General features: G+C 39.0%; 1 protein-coding gene across 4 annotated transcripts; it reads left to right on the top strand.

Moving 5' to 3' along the window:
- Positions 1 to 99: 99 nt before the first annotated feature.
- LOC125100451 (zinc finger protein 300-like) lies at positions 100 to 24,965 on the top strand. 4 transcript variants are annotated; one of them, XM_047730632.1, is made up of 7 exons: positions 100 to 326; positions 10,998 to 11,098; positions 13,616 to 13,743; positions 14,558 to 14,651; positions 15,924 to 16,050; positions 16,412 to 16,522; positions 22,226 to 24,965. In XM_047730632.1, the coding sequence occupies exons 4-7, from the start codon at positions 14,637 to 14,639 to the stop codon at positions 23,767 to 23,769; spliced, it is 1,797 nt and encodes a 598-aa protein (XP_047586588.1). In that variant the 5' UTR covers positions 100 to 326; positions 10,998 to 11,098; positions 13,616 to 13,743; positions 14,558 to 14,636; the 3' UTR covers positions 23,770 to 24,965. The 4 variants fall into 4 exon arrangements, with proteins under 4 accessions (XP_047586588.1, XP_047586590.1, XP_047586587.1 ...); XM_047730634.1 differs by lacking the exons at positions 100 to 326; positions 10,998 to 11,098 and adding an exon at positions 12,301 to 12,497 and having other exon boundaries at positions 13,568 to 13,743; positions 16,412 to 16,507; XM_047730631.1 differs by lacking the exons at positions 100 to 326; positions 10,998 to 11,098 and adding an exon at positions 12,304 to 12,379.
- The last annotated feature ends 12 nt before the right edge of the window (positions 24,966 to 24,977 follow it).

The raw sequence follows: 24,977 nt of genomic DNA, 5'->3' as shown, positions 1-24,977 counted from the left end.
CCAGAATGCCTGCGCTGCGGCGCTGCACATGCGCAGCGAGAGTCCGGGAGAGCGTGTGGTGTCGCGGCACTTTGCGACTTATGCCAGCACTACGCCCCCTCCGGGGGTCTCCAAGCTCTTGCTCCAAATAGACCCAGATGGAGGGTCTAATGGGCGCACTGAGCTAGGAGTCCAGTGACATCGGCAAGACCTCCAACGTTTCGAGAATTCTACCACTCGTGAGCACGTTTCTTTAAAAGTTTGAGGACTTAACTCTGGAATTTGAGTTTGAGCCCAAAGCCTTTCAAATTTTTGTGGTCAGCCTTTCTGCTTTCGTGAATGGACCTGTGAGTACAGAGTTTTGACGAAAGGGGAAATACGCCTCAGAGATTTCATTAAAATGCCTGTAAATCAAAGTTAACAATGGCATATTTTCTAAGAACACACACAAATTAATTTTGATTGCACAAATATGAAGACCAATAGCTAACTCGTCTGAGTAACAGTAAAAAGAAAAAACTCAGAGGGGCACCTGGTGGCTCAGTGGGGTAAAGCCTCTGCCTTCGGCTCAGGTCATGATCCCAGGGTCCTGGAATGGAGCCCCACATCGGGCTCTCTGCTCAGCAGGGAGCTGGCTTCCCTTCCACCTCTTTGCCTGCCTCTCTGCCTACTTGTGATCTCTGTCTGTCAAATAAATAAATAAAATCTTAAAAAAAAAAAAAAAGGAAGAAAGAAAAAGAAAAACTCGAGAAAACCTAGAAACAGTTTTCCTCTACAGGGCAGTTCGATGTTATGAAGATGCTGTGGCTCCAAATTGATCTAGTGCCACGTGAATCAGTGCCCTGATAGGTATCTGTAGTTCTAGAGAAATGTTATTTGGCAAAAAAAAAAAATAATTTTTGGATGATTACTCCGTGTTGTGCCAGGTTCCTGGCTTAAAAGTTACAACAAAAAGAAATACCTAAATAGCATTTACTTGGAGTAAAGAATATGACTAGCAAAATAAAGATTTGTCCTTGGTTACTGAAAGGTAGCCTCTAGATGCTTGGAATTTTCCTAGTAATGTCCCTCCTGGGCCCTAATCATTCATCCTACCTAGATGATTCATGGTGGGCCCTTGGATAGTTAACAGTAAGAAGATGACTCAGGGTAGGGGCTGGCCACTCCACAAAGATGTATACCTAGAGAGTTGGGGTTTTGAATGACAAGATAGCGTTTGGTGGACCTCTCAACCTCTGAGGAGTGAAGCAGGGTTGGAGATTGTGTTCAGTTTGAAGGTCAGTGATTCAATCATTCACGCCTAGGTAATGAGACCTCAATAAAAACTCTGGACATTGAGCTCAAGTGAACTTCCCTTGTTGGCAATATTATATATATCGTCATACATTGAGGTGTTCAGAGGGTATGACATCCTGACTCAACACAGAGAGGACAACAGATGTTTCATTTTTGTAACCCTTTCAGACCTCACACTGAGTTTCTCCCTTTGGCTAGTTCTCCTTCATATCCTAATGCTATAATAGAACTGCAATCATGAGTATAGTGCTTTCCTGAGTTCTGTGAGTCATTGAAGTAAATTATTGAAGTATCATAGGGGTACTGAGAATCCCTGAATTTTTAGCCCACTAGCCAGAGGTGCCCAGAGGGTGGTTAGAGAACTCCTGGGCTTCTGGCTGGGGACTGAAGTGAGGGCAGACTTATGGAGGATTGTGCCCTTAACTTGTAAAGTTTGGCCCAGTTCCAGCTAGTTGGTGTCAGAAATCACTGAGACTATGTATTATGCATGATTCTAGGTGCTCTAAATATATTAACTAATTTAATGCTGCCTAACAACTCTATGAAACAGATTCTAAAATTAACCCCATTTTAGGCATGAAAGAACTGAGACACACAGATTAATCCACTTATTGGGGTACAGAGCTAGTTAGTGGGAGAGCAAGGCAAAATGGCTGTAGAGCATAGGTTGTCAACTGCCACTCTCTGGCCACATCAACCAGCTGCCTGTTTTTGTACTCTCTGTGACCACAGAATGTTTTTTACATTTGTAAATGACCAGAAAAAAAAAAAAAAAAGAATAGAGGTTTATTTGGGTCTTAGTTTATATAAGTGACTTGTGATGACACAGAAAGGTCTTTTCATTGAAAGAAAAGTTTGATATTACTCAAAGTTTGCCTAGAAATGGGACGCAGGGTCAAAGTTTCTGGGTCCCAGTTCCACTGAGGGCGTTCCTCACACCAACAATAAGCAATTCTCTGACATCAGCCAGGTGTCCTATGACCTAACTCAATGCTGCCACATCCCCCACGAGATAGCATCAGATCCCACAGGTTAAGGGTTCAGCCCTACAAGACTGACACCCCTTCCCACTTCAGACCCTAGCCACAAACAAGCCCAGGTTATTATATGCTTCTGACCCACCAGCTACTGAGTGGAGTTCCCACGCCTCTTTCTTCAACTACAGATGCCAGTCACAAGTCTAGTTGTTACTTGTAGTTCTGACTGACTATAAATCAGAGGTTCCCGCCACCCCTTCCTCGGGTTCAATTAATTTGGTCGAACCACTTAGACCTCAGACATTTTGCTTACTAGATTACTGATTTATTATAAAAATATATGGCTCAGGGGTGCCTGGGTGGCTCAGTGGGTTAAGCCTCTGCCTTTGCTCAGGTCCTGGGATCAAGCCCCACATCGGGCTCTTTGCTCAGCGGGGAGCCTGCTTCCCTCTTTCTCTCTCTGCCTGCCTCTCTGCCTGCTTGTGATCTCTGTCAAGTGAATGGATAAAATCTTTAAAAAAATTAAAAAATATATGACTCAGGAATGCTAAATGGAAGACATATGGAGGGCAGTAATGGGGAGAGGGTGTGGAGCCTCCACGCTCACGGAACAAGCCACTCTCCCCATATCCCCACATGTTCACCAACCTGGAAGCTCTTCAGACCCTGTCCTATTGGGTTTTTATGGGAGTTTCATTACATAGGCATGATTGATTAAGTCATTGGCCATTGGTTTTTTATTTATTTATTTATTTGACAGAGAGAGAGAGGAGGAGGCAGGTTCCCCGCTGAGCAGAGAGCCCGATGTGGGGCTCGATCCCAGGACACTGGGACCATGACCTGAGCCGAAGACAGAGGCCCCAACCCACTGAGCCACCCACGCACCCCGGCCATTGGTTTTTGATTCAACTTCCCGCCCCTATCCCATCCCTGAAGATCAGGGAGTGGGACTGAAAGTTTCATCCCTGTGTTCTTGGTTGGTTGCCCTGGCAACCAGCCACAATGTTTAGGTGCTTTCCACAAGTCACATCAGTAATGTAAACCCAGTTACGGTGGAAAAGGGCTATTATGAGTAATAAGACACCCATTTCACCTTTATGGCTCTAAAGCAATTTCAGAAATTGAGGGCAGGAGACCAATAGGATGACAAAATATGCTCCCATTGCTCTTATCACTCGGGAAATTCCAAGTGTTTTGGAAACTGTGATCCAGGAACCACTAACAATACCAAAGGTATAGAGAAATAGATTTTGGTCATCTGAGTGACCAGGTATGTTTTTCTTATAGATTATAGTATCCCACAGGGCCATAGGGAGAAGCACCAGTGTTAAGAGGTAGGAGTAAAGGCATAGCCCTTTTTTTTTTTTAAGATATGAATGCTTTTTAAAAATTCTAGTATAGTTAACATAGTGTTATATTAGTTTCAGGTGTACAATATGTGATTCAACAATTCCATGCATCACTGAGTGCTCATCACAATAAATGCACTATAGACCATAGCCTTTACTGACGTTTTCATAGGAAAGGATAGGCAGAACAGAGCAAACAGTTTAGGATGGCTGGTTTGAATAATTCTGGTGGGCTTTGGAATATTGGGACTGTCCTTAATTTTCTATTACCTGGGCCTGGATTGATTTAGGGCCGGAGAATATTAGCTTGGTGTGTGACTGTTAGATAAAGGAGGTGGTTGAGAGCATGGACTTGGGATTGGCTGGTTTACCTATGAGAGGAGTGCTGTCAGGCAAGTTATCACAGTAGGAATGAACTAGTTCTAGGAGTTTCCCCAGCCAGCAATGACCTCCATCCCAGGAGGTCAAAACATCATAACATAGAGAAAATTTAAAATATGCTTAATATAAAATAGTATCTCAAGGTACATGAACATTATGTGAAATTCTAATTTTAGTGTCTATAAATAAAGTTTTATTGGAACACAGCAGCATTTATTTATTTACTATTGTCTATGGCTGCTGCTACTCTGCAATGGAGGAATTGACTTATGAGAGAGGCCATATGGCCTACAAAACCTCAATTGTTTACTATTCGGCCTTTTATTAAAAAAATTTGTCAGCCTCTGCTCTGTAATAAATGCCCTTACTCTGTGTGAAATACTGCACTAAAATGAAACTGTAGGGGCGCCTGGGTGGCTCAGTGGGTTGAAGACTCTGCCTTCGGCTCGGGTTGTGATCCCAGGGTCCTGGGATCGAGCCCCGCATCGGTCTCTCTGCTCAGTGAGGAGCCTGCTTCCCCCCCGCTCTCTGCCTGCTTCTCTGCCTACTTGTGATCTGTCTGTCAAATGAATAACCAAAATCTTTAAAAGTAAATAAATAATAAATGAAATGAAACTGTAAAATTATGAACATTTAAAAAAATATAAGGTTATATGTACTAAATCTTTGGGTGGGGAGACTCTTTAACATGTTACTATAAGGAAAAAAGATTAAAATGGAAAATATTAAAACTTTATGGTAAAGAACAATTATAAAGGTATTTCCACTTCTAGGCAGATGGAGTAGATACAGTTTTCCCTAGTGCTTCCACTAAGGTATAACTCAGAATTCTATACGTCTTCTGGGACTGCATTGTTTTCTGTCTTTCTTAGTTTTTTGTTTGTTTGTTTGTTTGTTTTTAAGTTTTTATTTATTTATTTGAGAGAGAGAGCAAATAAGAGAAAGCATGAGAGGGGAGAAGGTCAGAGGAAGAACCAGACTCTCCATGGAGCTGGGAGCTCGATCCGAGACTCGATCCTGGGGACTCTGGGATCATGACCTGAGCTGAAGGCAGGTGCTTAACCAACTGAGCCCCCCGAGCGCCCCTGGCTTTCTTAGTTTCTATTAAGAGTCAATTGATAATCTTAGTCTTCAAAAGGAATATGTCTGTTTTCCTCTGACTACTTTTAAGACTTTCAGCTTTTTAAAGAACATCTTCATTGAGATATACTTCACCCACTTAAAGTGTCTAATTTAGTGGCTTTTAGTATAGTCACAGATACGTGCAACCATTGCTGCACTCAATTTTAGAACATTGTTATCACATCAGAAAGAAACTCCATACTCTTCAGCTGTCACTCCACTATTCACCACATTCCCAGCCCTAAGCAACCAGTAGTCTACTTTCAGTCTCTATCGATGTACCTATTCTATTTATATTTTCATTTAAATGGAATCATATAACATGAACTCTTTTGTGATTGGCTTCTTTCACTTAATGTAATATAGTCAAGGTTCACCCATATGGCAGCATTTATCAGTGCTTCATTCTTTTTATGGCTGAGTAATATTCCATTGCATAAGCATGTACCATCTTTATCCATTTAGCATTGATGGATGTTGGCTTGTCTGTACCTTTTGACTTTTATGATTAGTTATGTAAACAGTGTATACATTTTGGTGTGGACAAACCACTTTCAGTTGTTTTGGTTAGATTCCTGGTGGGGGTTGGGGGCGGGCACCTGGGTGGCTCAGTGGGTTAAGCCTCTGGCTTTAGCTCAGGTCATGATCCCAGGGTCCTGGGATTGAGCCCCTCAGTGGGGAGCCTGCTTCCCCCTCTCTCTCTGCCTGCCTATCTGCCTACTTGTGATCTCTCTCTCTGTCAAATAAATAAATAAATAAAATATTTAAAAAAAATAGATTCCTGGCAGGGGAATTCCTGGGTCCAATAGTAATTCTATGTTTAACCATTTGAGGAACTGCCAACTGGCTGTCCAATTTTACATTCCCACCAGCAGTGTACGAGGGTTCTGATTTCACCATCACCACATCGTCATTAACCACTAACATTTGTTATTGTCTGACTTTTTGATGCGAGCCATCCTAGTGGGTGTGAAGTGGTATCTCATTGTGGTTTTGATTTGTATTTCCCTGGTGACTAATAATGTCAAACATTTTTCATGTGTTTGTTGGCTATTTGCATATAGTGTAAGGGAAGGACTCAGTTTCATTCTTTGTCATGTGCTTAGCAAATTTTCCCAGGACCATTCGTTGAAAGAACAGTCCTTTCCTCATTGAATCATCTTGCCACCCATGTCAAACACCACTTGAATATAGGTGCATGGGTTTATTTCTGGACTCTCCATTCTATTCTCTTGATCTGTGTGTTTACCCATATGCTAGTACCACATTACTTTTATTACCATGATTTTGTAATAACTTTTGAAATGAGGAAGTGTGAGCCCTCCAACTTCGTTTTTTCTCAAGGTTGTTTTAGCTATTCTGGGTCTCTTGTAATTCCACATGCGTTTAAGGATCATCTTTCCCATTTCTGTGAAAGAAGCCACTGAATTTTGATAGGAATTTCATTGAATCTGTAGATGCCTTTGGGGAATATTGCATCTTAAAAATATCAAGTTTTCCAATCAATGATTACATACTGCCTTTACTTTTCCTTAGGTCTTTAATTTTTTTTCCCCAGGAATGTTTTTGTAGTTTTCAATGTAAAAGTGTTGTAGTTGTTTGGCTTAACTTATTCCTTGGTATTGTATTCCTTTGGAAACTTTTATAAATACAGTTGTTAACTTAATGCCCTTTTTGAGTTGTTCATTGATATCGTATAGAAATACCACTTACTTTCTATGCTGATCTTGTTGTGTCCTACAACTTCAATGAATTCCTTTGATACCTTTAATAGTTTGTATGTGAAGCAGGAGGAGGATTTTTTTTTTTTTAACTAAGATTGTGTTACCTGTAAATAGATACAGTTTTACATCTCTCTTTCTAATTTGGATGTCCTTCTTTTCTTTTCCTTGGCTAATTTCTCTGGCTGGAATTTCAACACAGTGTTGAATAAAGGGCTGAAAGAAAACATCCTTGTTCTGTGCTTGATCTTAGAGGAAAAACTTTTAGTCTTTTACGATGAATATGATGTTATTTGTGAGTTATTCATAAGTGGTCTTTATCATGTTTAGCAAGTTTCTTTCTGCTCCTAGTTTGTTGTGTTTTCATCATGAAAGGGTGCTGCTGGACTTTGTAAAATACTATTTCTGCATTAATTGAGATGACCAGATGACCATGATTTCATCCCCCTTGGTTCTTAATGTACACTGATAGATTTTGAAATGATGAATGACTCTTTTATTTCTAGGGTAAATCCCACTTTGTTTAAGGTGTATAATCCTTTTAATATGTTGTATTTGGTTTGATGACATTTTGTTGAGGATTTTCTCGTATATATTCATAAGAGATGTGGGTTTGTAGTTTTCTTGTGATGTCTTTGTATGACTATCACTTCACACCCACTAGGATGGATAGCATCAAAAAGTCAGATAATCTTGGAAGGTCTGAGAATAATTTTCATTAATTATGTGTTTTGTAGAATTTGCCAGTTAAGCCATCTAGTTCGGAACTTTTCTCTTTTTGCTTACTGATTCAGTCTATTTGTTGTAAGTCTGCTATAGGACTGTTCTATTTCTTTTTGAATCCATTTCAGTAGTCTGTGTGCTTCTAGGATTTTGTCTTTTTTCCAGGTTATCTAATTTGTTGGTATGGAGTTGTTCATAGTATCTTTATAATCTTACTCATCTACAGTTCTGTATTAATGTTGCCACCATCATACAGTTAACCTTTGAACAACTTGGGGTTTAGGGGCAATTACCCACCCCCCATGCAGTTGGAAATCCATGTATCACTTTTCACTCCTTCAATATGTAAATAATAGCCTACTGTTAACTAGAAGCCTTACCGCCTTACCAATAACAGTTGATTAACACATATTTTATATGTTGCATATGTTATATACTGTATTCTAGAGAATATACTGTATTCTAGCTAGAGAAAAGAAAGTGTTACTAAGAAAATAATAATAAAAATACATTTACAGTACCATACTGTATTTACTAAAAAAAAATCTTCATGTAAGTGGACCCATGCAGTTCAAACCCATGTTGTTCAAGGGTCAACTGTGTATGATTTTAGTAATTTGGGTTTTTGTTTCTTAGTCAGTCTAGTTAGAGGTGTGTGAATGTTGTTGATCTTTCAAAGAACCAACTTTTGGTTTTGTTGATGATTTCCATTGTTTTTGTTCTCTATTTTGTTATTTCCACTCAAATCTTTATTACCTCCTTCCTTCTGCTAGCTCAGGGTTTAGTTTTCATGTCTTTCTAGTTACTTAAGTTGTAAAGTGAGGTAATTGCTTGCAGTATTGCTTCTCTCTCTCTCTTTTTTAATGGAGGCATTTACAACTCCAAACTTGGCATCCATACACTGCCTTTGCTGTATCCCATAAGTTTGGCATGGTGTGTTTATTTCATTTGTCTCCAAGTATTTTTAAATTTACCTTGTGATTTCTTAGTTTACCCATTGGTTGTTTAAGAGTGTCCTGTTTAGTGTCTACATATTTGTTGACTTTCCAGCTTTTCTTCTCATAAATTTCCAATTTCATTCCCTTGGGGTTGGAGAACATAATATATATGATGTCAGTGTTTTATTTATTTTTTTTCAAAAGATTTTATTTATTTATTTGACAGACAGAGATCACAAATAGGCAGAGAGACAGGCAGAGAGAGAGGAGGAAGCAGGCTCACCGCTGAGCAGAGAACCTGATGCGGGGCTCGATTCCAGGACCCTGGGATTATGACCTGAGCCGAAGGCAGAAGCTTAACCCACTGAGCCACCCAGGTGCCCCAATGTCAGTGTTTTAAAATGTACTGATACTTGTTTTGTAGCCTAAAATATGGTACATCCTGAAGAATGTTCCATGTGAACTTGAAAAAATTGGTATTCTGCTATTGTTGGCTATAGTGTCCTATATGTCACTTAGGGCTAGTTTAAGTTTTAATCAAGTTCTTTATTTCCTTACTGATTTTATGTCTCTATGTTCAATCCATTATGCAAAGTGGGATACTGAAGTCTCCCACTGTTATAAACTGTGCATTTCTCCCTTTAATAATGTCATTATTTGCCTCAATATTTTTGGTCTTTCTTGTTTAGCACATATTTATAATTGTTAATCTTCTTGATAGATTGACCCTTTTGTCAATATATAAAGACCTTTTGTCTCTTGTAACAACTTCTGACCTTATGTTAGTTTTGTCTACAATAATAACATAAAGATGAAAGTTAGGGGAGGGCAGAGTTGTAAAGGGTCAGTGCTTTGTGTGCTGTTAAAATTACATTGATAATGATCCAAAGTAGTTTGTTATACATTTAGGATGTTAATTATAATCATAATAATTACTAAATACTAAATAAGACATATTCAAAGAAAAAATAAGCAGGGAATAAAAATAGTATACAGTAAAAAAAAAATAAAAAGAAGGCAGTATTGAGGGAATTGAGGCACAAATATAGTAAGACACATAGAAACAAATAGCAAAATGACATAAATTCTTAATAGTAGTCACTTTAATGTAAATAGATTAAATTAATGGATGGGGGAAAAAATGCTCCAGCCATATGTTATCTCCAACTATATGCTGTCTCAGCACATAAGATGTTTTCATTTTCTTTGATAAATTTATAGAGTGAATTGAACTGGCCTAGATTTACATTTGCAGTGTCTGCTGAACATTTTTTATAGATGAGCAAAGCCTAGCTTACAATGGGACAAGATACCAACAATTTTATATTGTCTTTAGTTTCATGAAAATCTTTTTAAAATGAAGATGATAGTTTGACCTCCAATTTTCAGTCCAAGAGTGAAGAGCTAGGGGATTTTTTTTTCTTGTCCTGATTTGATGTATCATCTGACATACTGTTGAAAGCAGGATTGGCTCTACACTGTAATGGGCCAACACATCTGTTACCAAAATTTCTCCTTTTGTGTGTCCACAGGCCATTCTAGCTGCAACATTTGAGTTTGGAAATGTAATGTTATTCAGTTTTATATATCAGTGAATAAAACTATACAATAATACATGTTTATGCTGTCTAATATAATTGGGCAATCACTATTTTCAACTCATTATCTATGTCTTTTGGGGAGACAAAAACCTTTTTATTTATTTAGAAGTAATTGCCTGTCATCCTAGATTTGTTTTAGTCTCCATATGTGCTTTCACTGCCCCTTCACCACTATGTCCAAGCCTGAATTCTCTTTTACATATTGGGCAATTTGCTGTTTATTTACCTCTGTAATCCAGGTGTCGATGTATCTTTATATCTGTCATTAAAATAAGAGGCTTTTTTTGGTGATATATGGGTCATGCTGTCATTGGTACTGTAGTTCTCATTTTCATTTCTGAACTCTTAGAAAACACGATCACAACATTTACAATATTAAGAACTAAACTAGCGTTATGTCCGTACAAAGCACAACAGTTAATTCACAAAGCCAAAGACTGTAAATGCTTATGAGTGCCATGCATTTAAGTTACATACTTAAAACGCATCACTCCTGAGTGATGCAACGATGGATAGGTAATTCATTACTGCAAACCACAGTCATGGTTGCCAACATCAGAAACCGGCCGGGGTGGGGGGTGGGGGGGGTCTACAGCGACTAAGAAAGGCCCAAAATCTGTGCCTTATCCACTTGAGTTTAAAAACAGTGTTGCTCGGGGCACCTGGGTGGCTCAGTGGTTAAGCCTCTACCTTCAGCTCAGGTCATGATCTCAGGGTCATGGGATCGAGTCCCACATTGGGCTCTCTCTCTGCAGGGAGCCTGCTTCCTCCTCTCTCTCTCTGCTTGCCTGTCTGCCCGCTTGTGATCTCTCTCTGTCAGATAAATAAAATCCTTAAAAAAAAAAAAAAAAAAAGTGTTGCTCACCGCCTTACTGTTGCTCACCGCCTTACTTTTTGATTCACTTTACAGGTTTCACACTTTGCCTCAACTTTTCCCACCGATCTCCTCAAACCTGGACCTTTTCAGTCCAGACGAAGGATTTCCTGGGACATTCCAGACAAACCTGGACGGTCAGTCACCCTTCCCCCGTCTCTCTCTCCCACTCGTTTCAGTTTTCTCTTTCAGTGTCCCCCCTACCTTCATTATCTCCTAGTCTCAGACCTTGGTCTCTCACTCTCATTCCCCATCTCTTTCCTCTTTTGTCCCTTAGTCTCCCTCCATTCTGTTTCTCAGATTCTCCATTATTTTGTGACTCAGTCTCCTCTTTCCTGTATCAATTTTCCTTTTTTCATCAGTCGGTCCCTGCAACATATTACTGTGGTTGTAATTTCCCTTAGGCGGATTCCTTCTTATTGTTTTTAGCATAATTAGCGGCTTATAACACCCTTTCGCTCCCTGGAACATCAGTTGTGCCCCTCGGTCCCACAGTGGAATCATCCGGTGTAGGGCTGAACCATTATCAGTACTTTTAAGTAGAATCACCTCCAGTGGATTGTACCATTCCAAATTCCTCTTTCCCAGTAAAGGACTGTACTACTGCTACTTCTTCCCCAATCCTCCTGTTAAAGCTCTCATTGGTTTATGTAATACTTTCCGTCATCTTGCCTCCTCCCCTCGCTGCCACGGTGGCACAGTCCAAACTCAGGTTAAGAATAAACCGAGGGGCGCCTGGGTGGCTCGGTGGGTTGAGACGCTGCCTTCGGCTCCGGTCATGATCTCAGGGTCCTGGGATCCAGTCCCGCATCGGGCTCTCTGCTCAGCAAGAAGCCTGCTTCCCTCTCTCTCTCTCTCTCTCTGCCTTCCTCTCCGTCTACTTGTGATCTCTCTCTGTCAAATAAATAAATAAAATCTTAAAAAAAAAAAAAAAGAATAAACCGAATTCCGGGGCACCTGGGTGGCTCAGTGGGTTAAAGCCTCTGCCTTCGGCTCAGGTCATGGTCCCGGTGTCGTGGGATCGAGCCCCACATCGGGCTCTCTGCTCTGCAGGGAGCCTGCTTCCACCTCTCTCTCTATCTGTCTGCCTCTCTGCCTACTTGTGATCTCTGTCTGTCAAATAAATAATAAATAAAATCTTAAAAAAAAAAAAAAGAATAAGCCGAATTCCTCCTCGTGTACGGACCCGACAGGACTCTCAATATGGCGACTCCCACTGGGACATACAGCGAGTGGGAGTCGCCATCTTGCTTCCTGAACAAAGCCACCGAGGTCGCCGAGTGGGCAAAATCGCTCTGCAGGACTCGGCGCATGCTCGGGATCCCGCGCCGCCCTCTCCTTCGTTCCATGTTAATCTGTGACAGCTGTCGGGGGTTATGCTGGGACGGACGTTTCGGGACCTGATAATCGAGCTGGGGGTCAGAAGGGGGATTTATGGATTAAGTCATTAGGAAGTCGGGGTTGGGCGGGGGTCTGTGAGGGTCTGTAATTGGAGGTCTATGCAGACTGATGTGAAGTCTGTGGGGTGAATGTTGGGTACGTACAAGGGGTCAGTAATAGGGAGAGCAGTATGATCTGTGGGTCGGGGATGCAGGTGTTGGAGTATCCCGTGTGCCATTGATTTGTGGACCTGTATGGCCAGTCTTGTGATCGGGGTTCTGTGGAGATGCTCTTTGGGATTTGTGATTTCTGCACCTGGTGATTCAGTGATTTGTTGGGAGTCGATAATGCAGCCAGAGACTGGTAAGGGTCAGCTCTAGTTTAGTGGGAAACACCTCACTTTACAATTTCTGCAGGTCAGAGGCCGCCCCCACGTTGAAGCACCTCCTCAGATGTTTTCTCAAACCTCCATCTCCCTCCATCACTCACGTCCTTATAGAAGAAAACATTCTTTAGACATAAGACCAAACAAATCTAAAGGATTAACCTTATTATTGTCAATTCCCTCTAGTCAAAGACCACCAGGAACACCCTGTAGTTGATTAAGTTGGGTTTATGGCTCTAGCACCTAGCTGGGAACCGGTAGGTACACCATGGAGAAAATGGCGGGGCGGGGCGGGGCGGGGCGGGGGAGGGGAGCTTCTGGTAAGACAGCGTTAGAACTTCTTATAGGACTTATCCTTGTGTTAGGTGATTTTGAGGAGGGCCTAAGGGGGTGGACCTTGCTCTGAATTAGATATTGAGAGAAGTGGGGTAATTCAGTGATGGGGGATTTCAGATATCTAGGGTGAGGAGACTATCCTGACGGTAAAGCTGTAATAGGTGAGGAAGTCGTAGTCACTCATATTAACTCGGAGAGGGGTTGTTCTGTGTATTGGACAATGTTGATGCTTCGTCTGTCTGTGTTCAGACATGATTTCAGGGAGGTCTTGTTTTTGTCTTATTCTATCATGGTCACAGAGTGACCTTGTCTGGTGTTCTGTGTAATTAACTTAAAGAGGAAAATTTGAGGGTCAGGCCAGCTCTGAAATGTGAGGGCTGCTTTTTTTTCTTCCTCTTTTCTTATATGAGGTATAATTTCAGCCCTGTGTCTTCCTGTTTATTGAAAGTGTTCTACATTCTGTTCTGCAAACATTTATTAAACCCCTGCTTTTTACTTGTTTCAGAGCTCGGTGTCCAAAGAGGAGCATGACTATTGGATTGTTTCCTTCCAGGTTTATTTTGACACAGCCTGGGATAACCCCATAGGAAACGGTCTGCCTTTCATGGGAGTACTCACTTCCTGTGAATGAGTTCAGCCTTCTCTGCATGACCCATTCTGGGACTGAGAAGAATTTACCAGGTAAGTATCTTTCTGCATTGTCGTATATTCCTGTTCATCTATGGTTCTGTGACACTATTTTCTTACATAGATGACTGCACTGTTGAATATCAGCAATACAAACTTAAACAAAAACATGTTAAAATCAACAAAGTCAACAGTTTCAATCTATGAATATTGACTTAGCAAGAGAATTTGCTAGATTAGGGGAAAAATGTAAAAAAAGAGCTCTTAGGATTTTGCCAGCTGCTTGTGTCTAGGGAGTATGGTTCTCAGTTTTCTACTTGATCATTCCTATTCTTATTGTCAGGGAACTGCCCCATCTGTAGTTAAATCTTCCATACATATGTATACATGATTATTGTCTTATGGTAGAGTCTTACAGATAGAATTACAAATAGAACTGCTGGTTCAAAGGGGAACAATAAGGTGTTTGTGTATTAACAGAAATATCTGCATTCATCCAATTAAAAATACACCTTGTAGGGAAGCCTGGGTGGCTCAGTGGGTTAAGCCTCTGCCTTTGGCTTAGGTCATGGTCTCAGTGTCCTGGAATTGAGCCCCGCATCGGGCTCTCTGCTCAGTGGGGAGCCTGCTTCCCCGTCTCTCTCTGCCTGCTGCTCTGCCTACTTGTGATCTCTGTCTGTTAAATAAATAAATAAAATCTTTTAAAAAATAAAAAATTTTAAAAAAAATACACCTTGTACAAGATCTATGTAATCATATTACAAGAGGACTTTTTCACGTGGTGCTTATAGACCCTTCTATAAGGATCAAATGACCTTCTACAAGGTGACCTGATTTCCATCTGACTTCTGGTGGTGGTTGTTTCTAGACTGGTAAATGGCTCCTGGAGACTTAGTCTTTCAATCCTGATTCCTCATACCTCTGCTTTTTTGGAAGAGAAGCAGAAAATGACCAAGTCTCACGTAAGTTGCTTGCTTATTTTGTACTTGATTTCCATATAGTCAAATGGAAAAGTGCAGAAAGCTAGAAATCAGAATTAGGGAAAAGGTAGAGAGAGCAAAGACTTGGACTGAGTTGCTATGTACTATGTACATTTATGTGGTTTTAAGCCACATAAAGCAACTATTATAGTTCATGTATATGTTTGTTATATGTATGTTTTATATAAATATAATCCATATCTACATTATGTATTTTATATAAGTGTGTAAAAATTAAAGTGCAAATTTGAAAAAAATAAAGTCAAATTTATTCAGTCTTATCTAGCAGCCACAGTGGAGAGATAGAGGATATCATATATATGATCTGGCATTCTCCACAAATAAAATCAACTGAATTTTCAATGAAAATATTTCTTGCCATTAAGACAAAAAGAAATTTATTATTTTGGGGGATCTTCTGTAGATGATGTCCTGACCTATACTTCTGCATAAGTGTGTCAGATTTTTTGTGGTTGTGTCTTTAAAAAAAAAATTTTTTTAGAAGGCAGTCAGCATAAAGTTAGAGCTGAATTCTATAAGCCTTATTCTTTGGGGGAACTAACGTATAGTTTATCCAGAGATAAAACCTAGAAAAGGGGGAATGATTTCTTTCAAGTAGGCAGTTCTTTACTTAAAATTCAGTGGCAAACACTTGGGAATGCGGGGGTTCTCTGATTCCGTGTAGCCTTTGCTATGGTCCCACAGTTTGTGAAGGTACTCCCCAACTGAATGCCAGTTTTGGTTCATTTTTTTCAATTTATAAAATCATTTTGCTATATTTTGTCTTGGCTTGAATTATCCCTACTTGGTAAAAACATAAAAAAAAAACATTGAAAAATACAAAAAATAAAAATTATAAAGTGAAAGGGACCCTCAGCATTCCCTTTCTCCTGGGATAACCAGTATTAATAATTTGTGATGCTTAGGTTTTTTTTTCTCCCTCTGGAAGTCATTGATTCTCTTGTTTTTAAAACATGAAGTTCCAACTTTATTACTGAACTGATTGACTGTCCATTGTTCCCAGAACCACTTGTTGAATACATTTATTTGAAATGCTGCCTTTATTGAATTCCCATTTGTGATTAAGCCTCTTTGCTCTTCTATTCTTCAAATGTGTTTGATTCCTCTTGCTAAAGACAGAATTTTACGTCATTTTTCTGAATAGGCATGGTGTAGAACTGGGCATATGATTTGGCATGCTATAGTAAAAATAAGAACGATCACTTCAGATTGAACAGGAACGTGCTGTTATAGGGTCCGTTGTCATTTGAGGATGTGGCTATCGCTTTCACCAAGGAGGAGTGGCAGCAACTGGACCGCACTCAGAGGACCCTGTACAGAGATGTGATGCTGGAGAACTTCAGCCACCTGGTCTCATTGGGTAAGGATGGCTTCCCCCATACCACAACAATTCCCAATCCAGTGCCTCTCTCTTCTCCTTTGATCAAGTTGGGTGGGTTCCTGGCATAGGTAATGACTGACTTTGTGCTCTCTTTTTTTCTCCAGCAGAAGGTCACTGCTCTGCTGCCGAGAGCCAGCTGGACAGCTTCACTGTGGGGCTCTAAAATAGCACTTTTTTTTTTTTTTAAATGTAGGGCTTGACTCAGGACCCTGAGATCAAGAGCTGAGCTGAGATCAAGAGTCGGACACATTGACCGACTGAACCACCCAGGTGCCTAGAACCCTTTCTTTTTTTTCTTCCGTGTAGCCAACCGAGTTCCTCTCTGATTTCTCCATAATAGGGCATCCAATGTCCAAACCAGATGTCATCTCCAAGTTGGAACAAGGACAAGAGCCATGGATTGTAAAAAGAGATATACCAAGTTGGATCTATCCAGGTGAAAAGCTGGCAGGTAGGAGTCAAGGGAACTGAAATCTCAGTTTCTTTGTTTTTGATTTTAATTGGTGGGTGGCTAAGATTTATGCTTCCAACCAGATTGGCTGCTCCTGTTCCTTCTTGCTCCTGTGCTGAGTAAGTAGTAAGTATTCAACAACTTGTTAATTAATAGTGAGCCATAAAGAGAAGAAAAATTTCTTTCTGATTCACTCAACAATTATATCTTTAGTGGCTTTCTGGAAGAAATTCAAAGGCAATAGAAGTCAGATGCTTTTCAGGACCAAAGGTTGTACATGGAAAGACAAGACATCAGAGTTCATGGCTGCATAAAATCGTACCACCAATATAATTAATGTTTTAGGATTTCCTGAAAATTATAGTCTAAAGAGATGTGGCATAACTTAAGAAGGCATGTTTTCCAAACAAGAACCAGCTACTCTGAAGTATATTTGAAGTGTGGGTTAGGCAAGAGGAGGGTGAAGGCAAGCTCAGGCAATGGTGTGTACAAATTCTTGGAGTTAGGAATCATTGTGGCTTTTCTGCAGAAATTTGCTAGGCTTGCCTTCAATAAAAACTATTTATTTGGGGACTAAAGGGATATAAGCATGGATACACAGTGTGAATATGGATAGTTAAAGTCCATACTGTAGCTGTACTCTGAATTTTCTACTATTTTATTTATACAACTTTGAGATCTAACTCACTTGCCTTACAATTCACCCATTCAAAGTTAACAATGTAGTGGTTTTATCATATTTGCAGATATGTGAAACGATTGCTGCAGTCAATTTTAAAACATTTTATTACCTATGAAAGAAATCCCGTACCCTTTTGCTACCACACCCCTGCTCCGCGTCTCCAGCCCTAAGCAACCACTAATCTGCTTTCACTATTGATTTACCTACTCTTGATATTTTATTTAAACGAAATTGTACAATATGTGATCTTTGTGATCTTTTGTGACTGGCTTCTTTCAGTTAGCATGCTGTTTCTGAGGGTTATCACGTTATAGTATGTATCCATACTTTGTTTCTTTTTTGGCTGAATAATACTCCATTGTGTGGATACACTACATTTAGTATCATTCATCAGTTAATGGATATTTGGCTTGTGTCCACCTTTTGGAAACATGAATAATGCTGCTATAAGCATTCATGTGCAAGTTCTTGTGTAGGTGTATGTTTTACTTCTTCTTTGGTAGAAGTGGAACTGCTGGGTCGTATGGGAACTCTGGGTTTAACTAAAATCATCTGTAATGACTAATTATGTTGAGTGTATTTTTATCTGCTTGTTGGCCATTATGTATCTTCTTCAGAAAATAGTCTATTGAGAGACTTTGTCTATTTTGAATTATTTGTCTTTTTATTATAGAATTGTAAGAATTCTTTATAGAGGTAAAATTCTTACGCAGAACTTACATGGAACTCCAGAAAGTCCGGTTTTTCTATTTTTCTTTTGTTGCCTGTGCTTTGGTATCGTATCCAAGAATCTGTTGCCAAATCCAGGGTCATGAAGATTTACCCCAAGTTTGTTTTCGAGAAGTTTTATACTGTCAGTGCTCTTACATTTAGGTCTTTGAGTTAATTTTTGCACATGGTGTGAAGTAAGTGTCCAACTCCCTTCTTTTGCTTGTGGCAGTCTATGTGTTCCAGCACTATTGATTGATTTTTATTTTGATTATGACATGAGTTTTAATTTATTTTCTTTAATACCACTATATGTAAATACAGTGTTGTATTAGTTTCAGGTGTACAGTATAGCAGTTCAGCAATTCCATATATTTCTCAGTGCTCATCAAGATAAGTGAGCTCTTAATCCCCTTCACCTGAGTCACCCATCCCCTCACCTACCCCCTCACACACCTCCCCTCTATTTGTTCTCTGTAGTTGAGTCTGTTTTTTGGTTTGTCTCTTTTTTGTTAGTTTCTTCCTTTGTTCATTTGTTTTGTTTCTTAAATTCTACATAGGAGTGAAATCAAATGGTATTTCTCTGACTGGCTTATTTGATTTAGTATTCTACTCTCTAGATCCATCCTTATTGTTGCAAATGGCAAGATTTCATTCTTTCTTATGGATGAATGATAAAATTCTTCAGAATTCAATATTCTGATGGCCGAATAATATATGTGTATATGTATACCACATCTTTATCCATTCATCTGTTGATAGACACTTCCATAATTTGGCTATTGTAAATAATGCTGCAATAAACATAGGGGTGCATGTATCCCTTTGAGTTAGTGTTTTTGTATTTTGGGGGTAAATACCCAGTAATGTGATTACTGGATCATTGGGTAGTTCTGTTTTTAATTTTTTGAGGAACCTCCATACTGACTTCCACAGTGGCTGCACCAGTTTGCATTCCCACCAACAGTGCGCAAGTGCTCTCTTTTCTCCACATCCTCACCAACACTTGTTGTTTCTTGAGCTTTTGATTTTAGCCATTGTGACATGTGTGAGGTGCTATCTCATTTTGGTTTTGATTTGCGTTTCCCTGATGATGAGTGATGTTGAGCATGTTTTCTGTGTCTATTGACCATCTGGATGTCTTCTTTGGAGATATGTCTGTTCATGTCTTCTGCCCATTTTTTTTTTAAAGATTTTATTTATTTATTTGACAGAGATTACAAGTAGGCAGAGAGGCAGGCAGAGCGAGAGAGAGGAGGAAGCAGGCTCCCCGCTGAGCAGAGAGCCCGATGCGGGGCTCGATCCCAGGACCCTGGGATCATGACCTGAGCCGAAGGCAGAGGCTTTAACCCACTGAGCCACCCAGGCACCCCTCTTCTGCCCATTTTTAATTATATTATTTGATTTTTGGGTATTGAGTTGTATAAGTTCCTTATATATTTTGGATACTAACCATCTACCAGATGTGTCATTTGCAAATATCTTCTCCCATTCCAAGGTGGTCTTTTAGTTTTATTGGTTTTCTTTGCTGTGCAAACGCTTTTTATTTTGATGCAGTCCCAATAGTTTATTTTTGCTTTTTGATTGCCTTGCCTCAAGAGACACATCTAAAAAGATGTTGTTAGGGCTGATGTCAGAGAAATTATTCCCTATACTCTCTTTTAGGATTTTTATGGTTTCAGTTCTCATTTAGGTCCTTAATCCATTTTGAGTTTACTTTTGTGTAAGGTGTAAGAAAGTGGTCCTTTTTCATTCTTTTGCATATAGGTGTCCAGTTTTCCCAACACCATTTGTTGGAATGATGTCTTTCCCATTGCATATTCTTGCCTCTTTTGTTGAAGATTAATTGACCGTAGAACTGTGGGTTTATATCTGAGCTCCCTATTCTGTTCTTTTGATCCATGTGTCTGTTTTTGTGCCAGGACCATATTGTTTTGATTACTGCAGTTTTGTAGTATAAATGAAGTCTGGAATTGTGATGCCTCTAGTTTTGTTTTTCTTTTTCAAGATTTCTTTGGCTATTCTGGATCTTTTGTGGTTCCATACAAATTTTAGGATTATTTGTTCTAGTTCTGTGAAAAATGCTGTTGGCATTTTGGTAGGGATTGCCTTAAATGAGTGGATGGCTTTGGGTAATATAGACATTTTAACAATATTTGTTCTTCCAATCAATGAGCATGGAATGTCTTTCTGTTTGTGTTATCTATAATTTCTTTCATCAGTGTTTTATAGTTTTCAGAATACAGGTCTTTTACCTCTTTGGTTAAGTTATTCTTAGGTATTTTATTATTTTTGGTACAGTTGTAAATGAGATTGTTAATTTTTCTTTTAGCTGCTTCATTATTAATGTATAGAAATGTAATAAATTTCTGTACATTGATGTTGTATTCTGTGACCTTGCTGAATTAATTTATAAGTTCCAGCAGTTTTTTGGTGGCATCTTTAGGGTTTTCTAAATGTGGTATCATGTCATCTGCAAATAGTGGAGGTCTTACTTCTTCCTTACCAGTTTGGATGCCTTTTATTTCTTCTTGTCCTATTGCTGTGGCTAGGACTTCCAGTAATATGGAATAAAAGCGGGCATCCTTGTCTTGTTCCTGACCTGAGAGCTTTTGCTCATTGAGTATGATGTTAGCTATGAGTTTTTCATATATGGACTTTATTATATTGAGGTATGTGCCCTCTGCACCTAATTTTTTGAGGGTTTTTATCATTAATATATGTTATACTTTGTCAAATGCTTTTTCTACATCTATTGAAATGATCACTTGGCTTTATTCTTACTGATATGACATATCAATTAACTTTTTGGCAAATATTAAACCATATTGCATATGGAATAAATCCTACTTGATCATAGTGAATAAATTTTTTAATGTATTGTTGGATTCGGTTTGCTAATATTTTGTTGAGGATTTTCTCATCTATGTTCACCAGAGATATTGGCCTGTAGTTCTCTTTTTTGGCTTTCTGCTTTCTCAAATCTAATAAGCCCATCTGGTGAAATTTTAATTTCAGCCTTAGAATTTTCATTTGGTTCTTTTATGTTTTAACTTACACAAAATAAATGTTGGCCATAGAGTAAGTTAACTACTACCACAATCATGATACAAAAGAGTTCTAATAGTCAAAATATCCTCTTCCTGCCTCTTTATAGAAACTAGTTTCTTTATATGCTTTTTTCCTCTTCTAAAATTACATATTTGTTCACTCATTGCCTAGCAATCTTTTCCTTTAAGTTCTTTAATATGTTTATAATAGCTTCTTTGGGATCTTTATTTACAAAATATAGCATTTGTACCCACATAGAGTGATTTTCTATTGACTGATTTTATTCCTTAGTTTAGACCAGTTTTCTGTTTCTTTATATGTCTAGTAATTTTTGGTTGAAAATGCTACATCGTAGATGATATGTTGTAGTGTGGATTCTTCTGATCCTTTTAAGGGTTTCTGTTTTGTCTTAGAGGCATTTAACTTGCTTAGGCTTAAACTGAAATCTTTTTGTCCTATAGAGTGTCATTGCTGATGGCTCTCTTTAGTTCTTGTTTGTTTGTTTAAGTCTGGCTCTCTAAGAGACTCCCCTCCACCTTTGGATAAGGTAGAGGTAAGCTAGTGATTTGGGCAGAGGTTGTATGAGACATCAAACACAAGCGTGGCTTTCACTGTTTGCTGCCTGAGTAGTGCATGTTTCAGAACACTTTACAAGTATAGCAAATTTGCAAGACTCTCCAAATTTTCAATCACTGTTGGGCTCTCTAGAATATCTTTTTACAGATCTTTTAGTGGTCAGGTGGAGGTATATGGACGTTATTATCTCAACCTTTTATGACTCTTTTGGTTCCAAATTCCTGTTAAATTTCTTGCTACTCTTACTAACAGCATTAAGCTGTATCCTGTGGATTTGTGTTATCTTTTAATGCCCCATAAACTAGGGATGGGAGATGGGAAAACCGTGAGAAAGAATGCTAGCTCCCCATTCTTACATAATGAAGTAGAAGTTTCTGGTGAGTAAGCATTTTTCAGCTTATTACCTCCTGCTAATAGTTTTTCAGTGCCCTAAATTAGTTGCTTTTTTATTTTATTTGTTTTTGTACTTGGTTTTTTTGGGAGCAGAATTCCTCAACTACCTCAGCCATCACTATTGGAAGTAAAGTCCATCTTTAATTACTAGTGATAAATTTACATTTTCAAATGGCCTATTGCCCTCCCAGTTCTCTGTCTCCTGGACCATCATATGTCATCCATTTGTTTTTACATCTTTTGTCCTCTACTAAATCTTTTTATCTGTTTGATTTTTTTTTTTATTCTTTCAGAGAGGGAGACTAGACTTGAAAATCCTCAGTTGGATATACCTGGAGGTGTTTCCTTCCATAAGGAGATATTGGCAAATGTGACAAGGGAGCATTCATTGTACTCCATTTTTAAGGTCTGGCAGGGTGATGACCATCTGGAGAGAGATGCGGAAAATCAAGACAGACTTCTCAGGCAAGTCATGGTCATCAAAAACAAAACAGTTTCTGAAGAGTCAGGCTATTCATATAAGACGTTAGGAAAAATATTTCATGACTACGCAGACCTAGATGCTTCAAGACAAGGACTGTATGACCGTGATTCATTTGAAAAGAGCTTGAAACCTAATGTAAAGTTATTCAGTTGTAATAGGAGTTATGCAAGAAAAAACACTGATGAGAATTTTGGGTGTGGGAGTACACCTATTTCTTCCTATTCTAAGCATGAAAAAATTCATAATGGGGTGAAACACTGTGAAGATCGTCAATGTAGAAAGATTATCAGCAATAAACAATCTCTTATTCAATATTTGAATGTTGAAACTGGAGAGAAGACCTGTGTATGCATTGAATGTGGAAAATCTTTTCTAAAAAAGTCACAACTCATAATACATCAAAGAATTCATACTGGAGAGAAACCATATGATTGTGGTGCATGTGGGAAAGCCTTCAGTGAGAAGTCACATCTCATTGTACATCAGAGAACTCATACTGGGGAGAAGCCTTATGAATGTTCTGAATGTGGAAAAGCTTTCTCTCAAAAATCATCCCTCATTATACATCAGAGAGTTCATTCTGGGGAAAAACCATATGAATGTAGTGAATGTGGGAAAGCCTTCTCCCAGAAATCCCCCCTCATTATACATCAGAGAATTCACACTGGAGAGAAACCTTACGAATGTAATCAATGTGGGAAGGCCTTCTCCCAGAAGTCACAGCTGATTATACATCATAGAGCTCATACTGGAGAGAAGCCATATGAATGTACTGAATGTGGGAAAGCCTTCTGTGAGAAGTCCCACCTCATTATACATAAAAGAATTCACACTGGGGAGAAACCCTACAAATGTGCTCAATGTGAGGAAGCCTTCAGCAGAAAGTCAGAACTCATTATACATCAGATAATTCATACTGGGGAGAAACCTTATGAATGTACTGAATGTGGGAAGACCTTCTCCCGGAAGTCACAGCTTATTATACATCAGAGAACACATACTGGAGAGAAACCCTACAAATGCAGCGAGTGTGGAAAAGCCTTCTGTCAGCAGTCACATCTCATTGGACATCAGAGAATTCACACAGGAGAAAAACCTTATATATGCAGTGAATGTGGGAAAGCCTTCTCTCAGAAGTCCCACCTCCCGGGGCATCAGCGCATTCATACGGGAGAGAAACCTTACATGTGTGCTGAGTGTGGAAAGGCCTTTTCCCAAAAGTCAGACCTTGTTGTACATCGGAGAATTCATACTGGGGAGAAACCCTATCAGTGTACTATCTGTGGTAAAGCATTCATCCAGAAGTCACAACTCACTGTACACCAGAGAATTCATACAGTGGTAAAATCATAAGACTATATTAAGCACAGATAAAGTCTTCTTCAGTATTTTCTCAAGCCTTAAAAATGACACAAAACCCATGGATTTCAATGAGTTTGGGAACATCTTTACTGATAAAGTTCCTAATGTATTTAATTTTTTTATCAGCAATAATACAGACATCTCAGTTATATAAATAATGGGTATTTTCACTATGACATGTAAGACTTTTGAACTTGTGAACTGAATGATTAATATCACAAGTTACATATATAGTTTATTTTGAAGTTATGTATTTATGTTATATAATAAGAATTGGATATGTGATAATATTGTTAATGTTAACTTAGCATAATTATGGCTGTGCAGTAATTCCCCACAGAGGACATGAAGAAAGCTTGAGTCAGAAGAAGCCATGACCTTGAAACTGAGCCTGGGGGAAGAATTGATTGTCATTTCTAAAGGTACCTGTAAAATTATTCTTGTAGATGGATGGAAAGACGGGTTGATAAGGTCTAATAAATGTAGTCTCTTTGGTTGTTTGTTTCATTTCAAGAATATAAGTTGATCTGTGTCCATGGATGGACCCAGGATCTTGGAATTGACACTTCTTGCTATTTCTTTCTTTTACTCTTCCTGTCTAGGAGCTTGGCGTGTTGGAAAGACATAGATGGTCATGGGTTTTAATGCTTATTCCACTACTCACTGATTGTGTAACTTCAGGGAAACCTTTTTTCAGCCACAGTATCCGTTCCCTCATCTATGTATAAAATTCTGGCAGAGAACATGTTTTTAGTTCGTATTTGTCCCCTTATCTTCCGTCTCTGTTTTTTTGCAGGAGGTTGCTAATACCCAGGTATATACCTTTAAATTTGATTTGCATTCCAGACACTGTGTTTTTGATTCCCTGATTTCTTTTTCTTTTTTCCATTAACACTGCTCTTGTGTCTGGTGGCCTAACTCATACTGTTGTAGAGACCTCACTTTTTATTTTATTTTGCAAATACATGTAAGTTATGGTGTTTGCACATAAAGACCCTATGTGATACCATCACAGATCCTGTTTTACCCTTTCTCAGAAGCATCCGTTCTTTTTCCTAAGAATTGAATGGCTCTCAGGGAAAATTCCACAGGGAATGTGGAAGACATGCCTGGGGTAGCCTACATGGGCAGGTATGAATCAGGACATAAAAATCCCACCTGCTATCTCTAAAATGTTTCTCATTCTTTGTTGTAGGCCC

This window comes from Lutra lutra, chromosome 5, assembly GCF_902655055.1.
Source record: "Lutra lutra chromosome 5, mLutLut1.2, whole genome shotgun sequence".
NCBI classification, from domain to species: domain Eukaryota; kingdom Metazoa; phylum Chordata; class Mammalia; order Carnivora; family Mustelidae; genus Lutra; species Lutra lutra.
Note: the sequence above shows the minus strand (reverse complement) of the source record. Positions and strands in the feature narration are given on the sequence as shown.

Coding starts and splice junctions, on each gene's coding strand:
- LOC125100451 (XM_047730632.1), top strand. Junction 16,051..16,411: donor CAGCCACCTGGTCTCATTGG/GTAAGGATGGCT, acceptor TCTCCATAATAG/GGCATCCAATGTCCAAACCA. Junction 16,523..22,225: donor TCCAGGTGAAAAGCTGGCAG/GTAGGAGTCAAG, acceptor TTATTCTTTCAG/AGAGGGAGACTAGACTTGAA.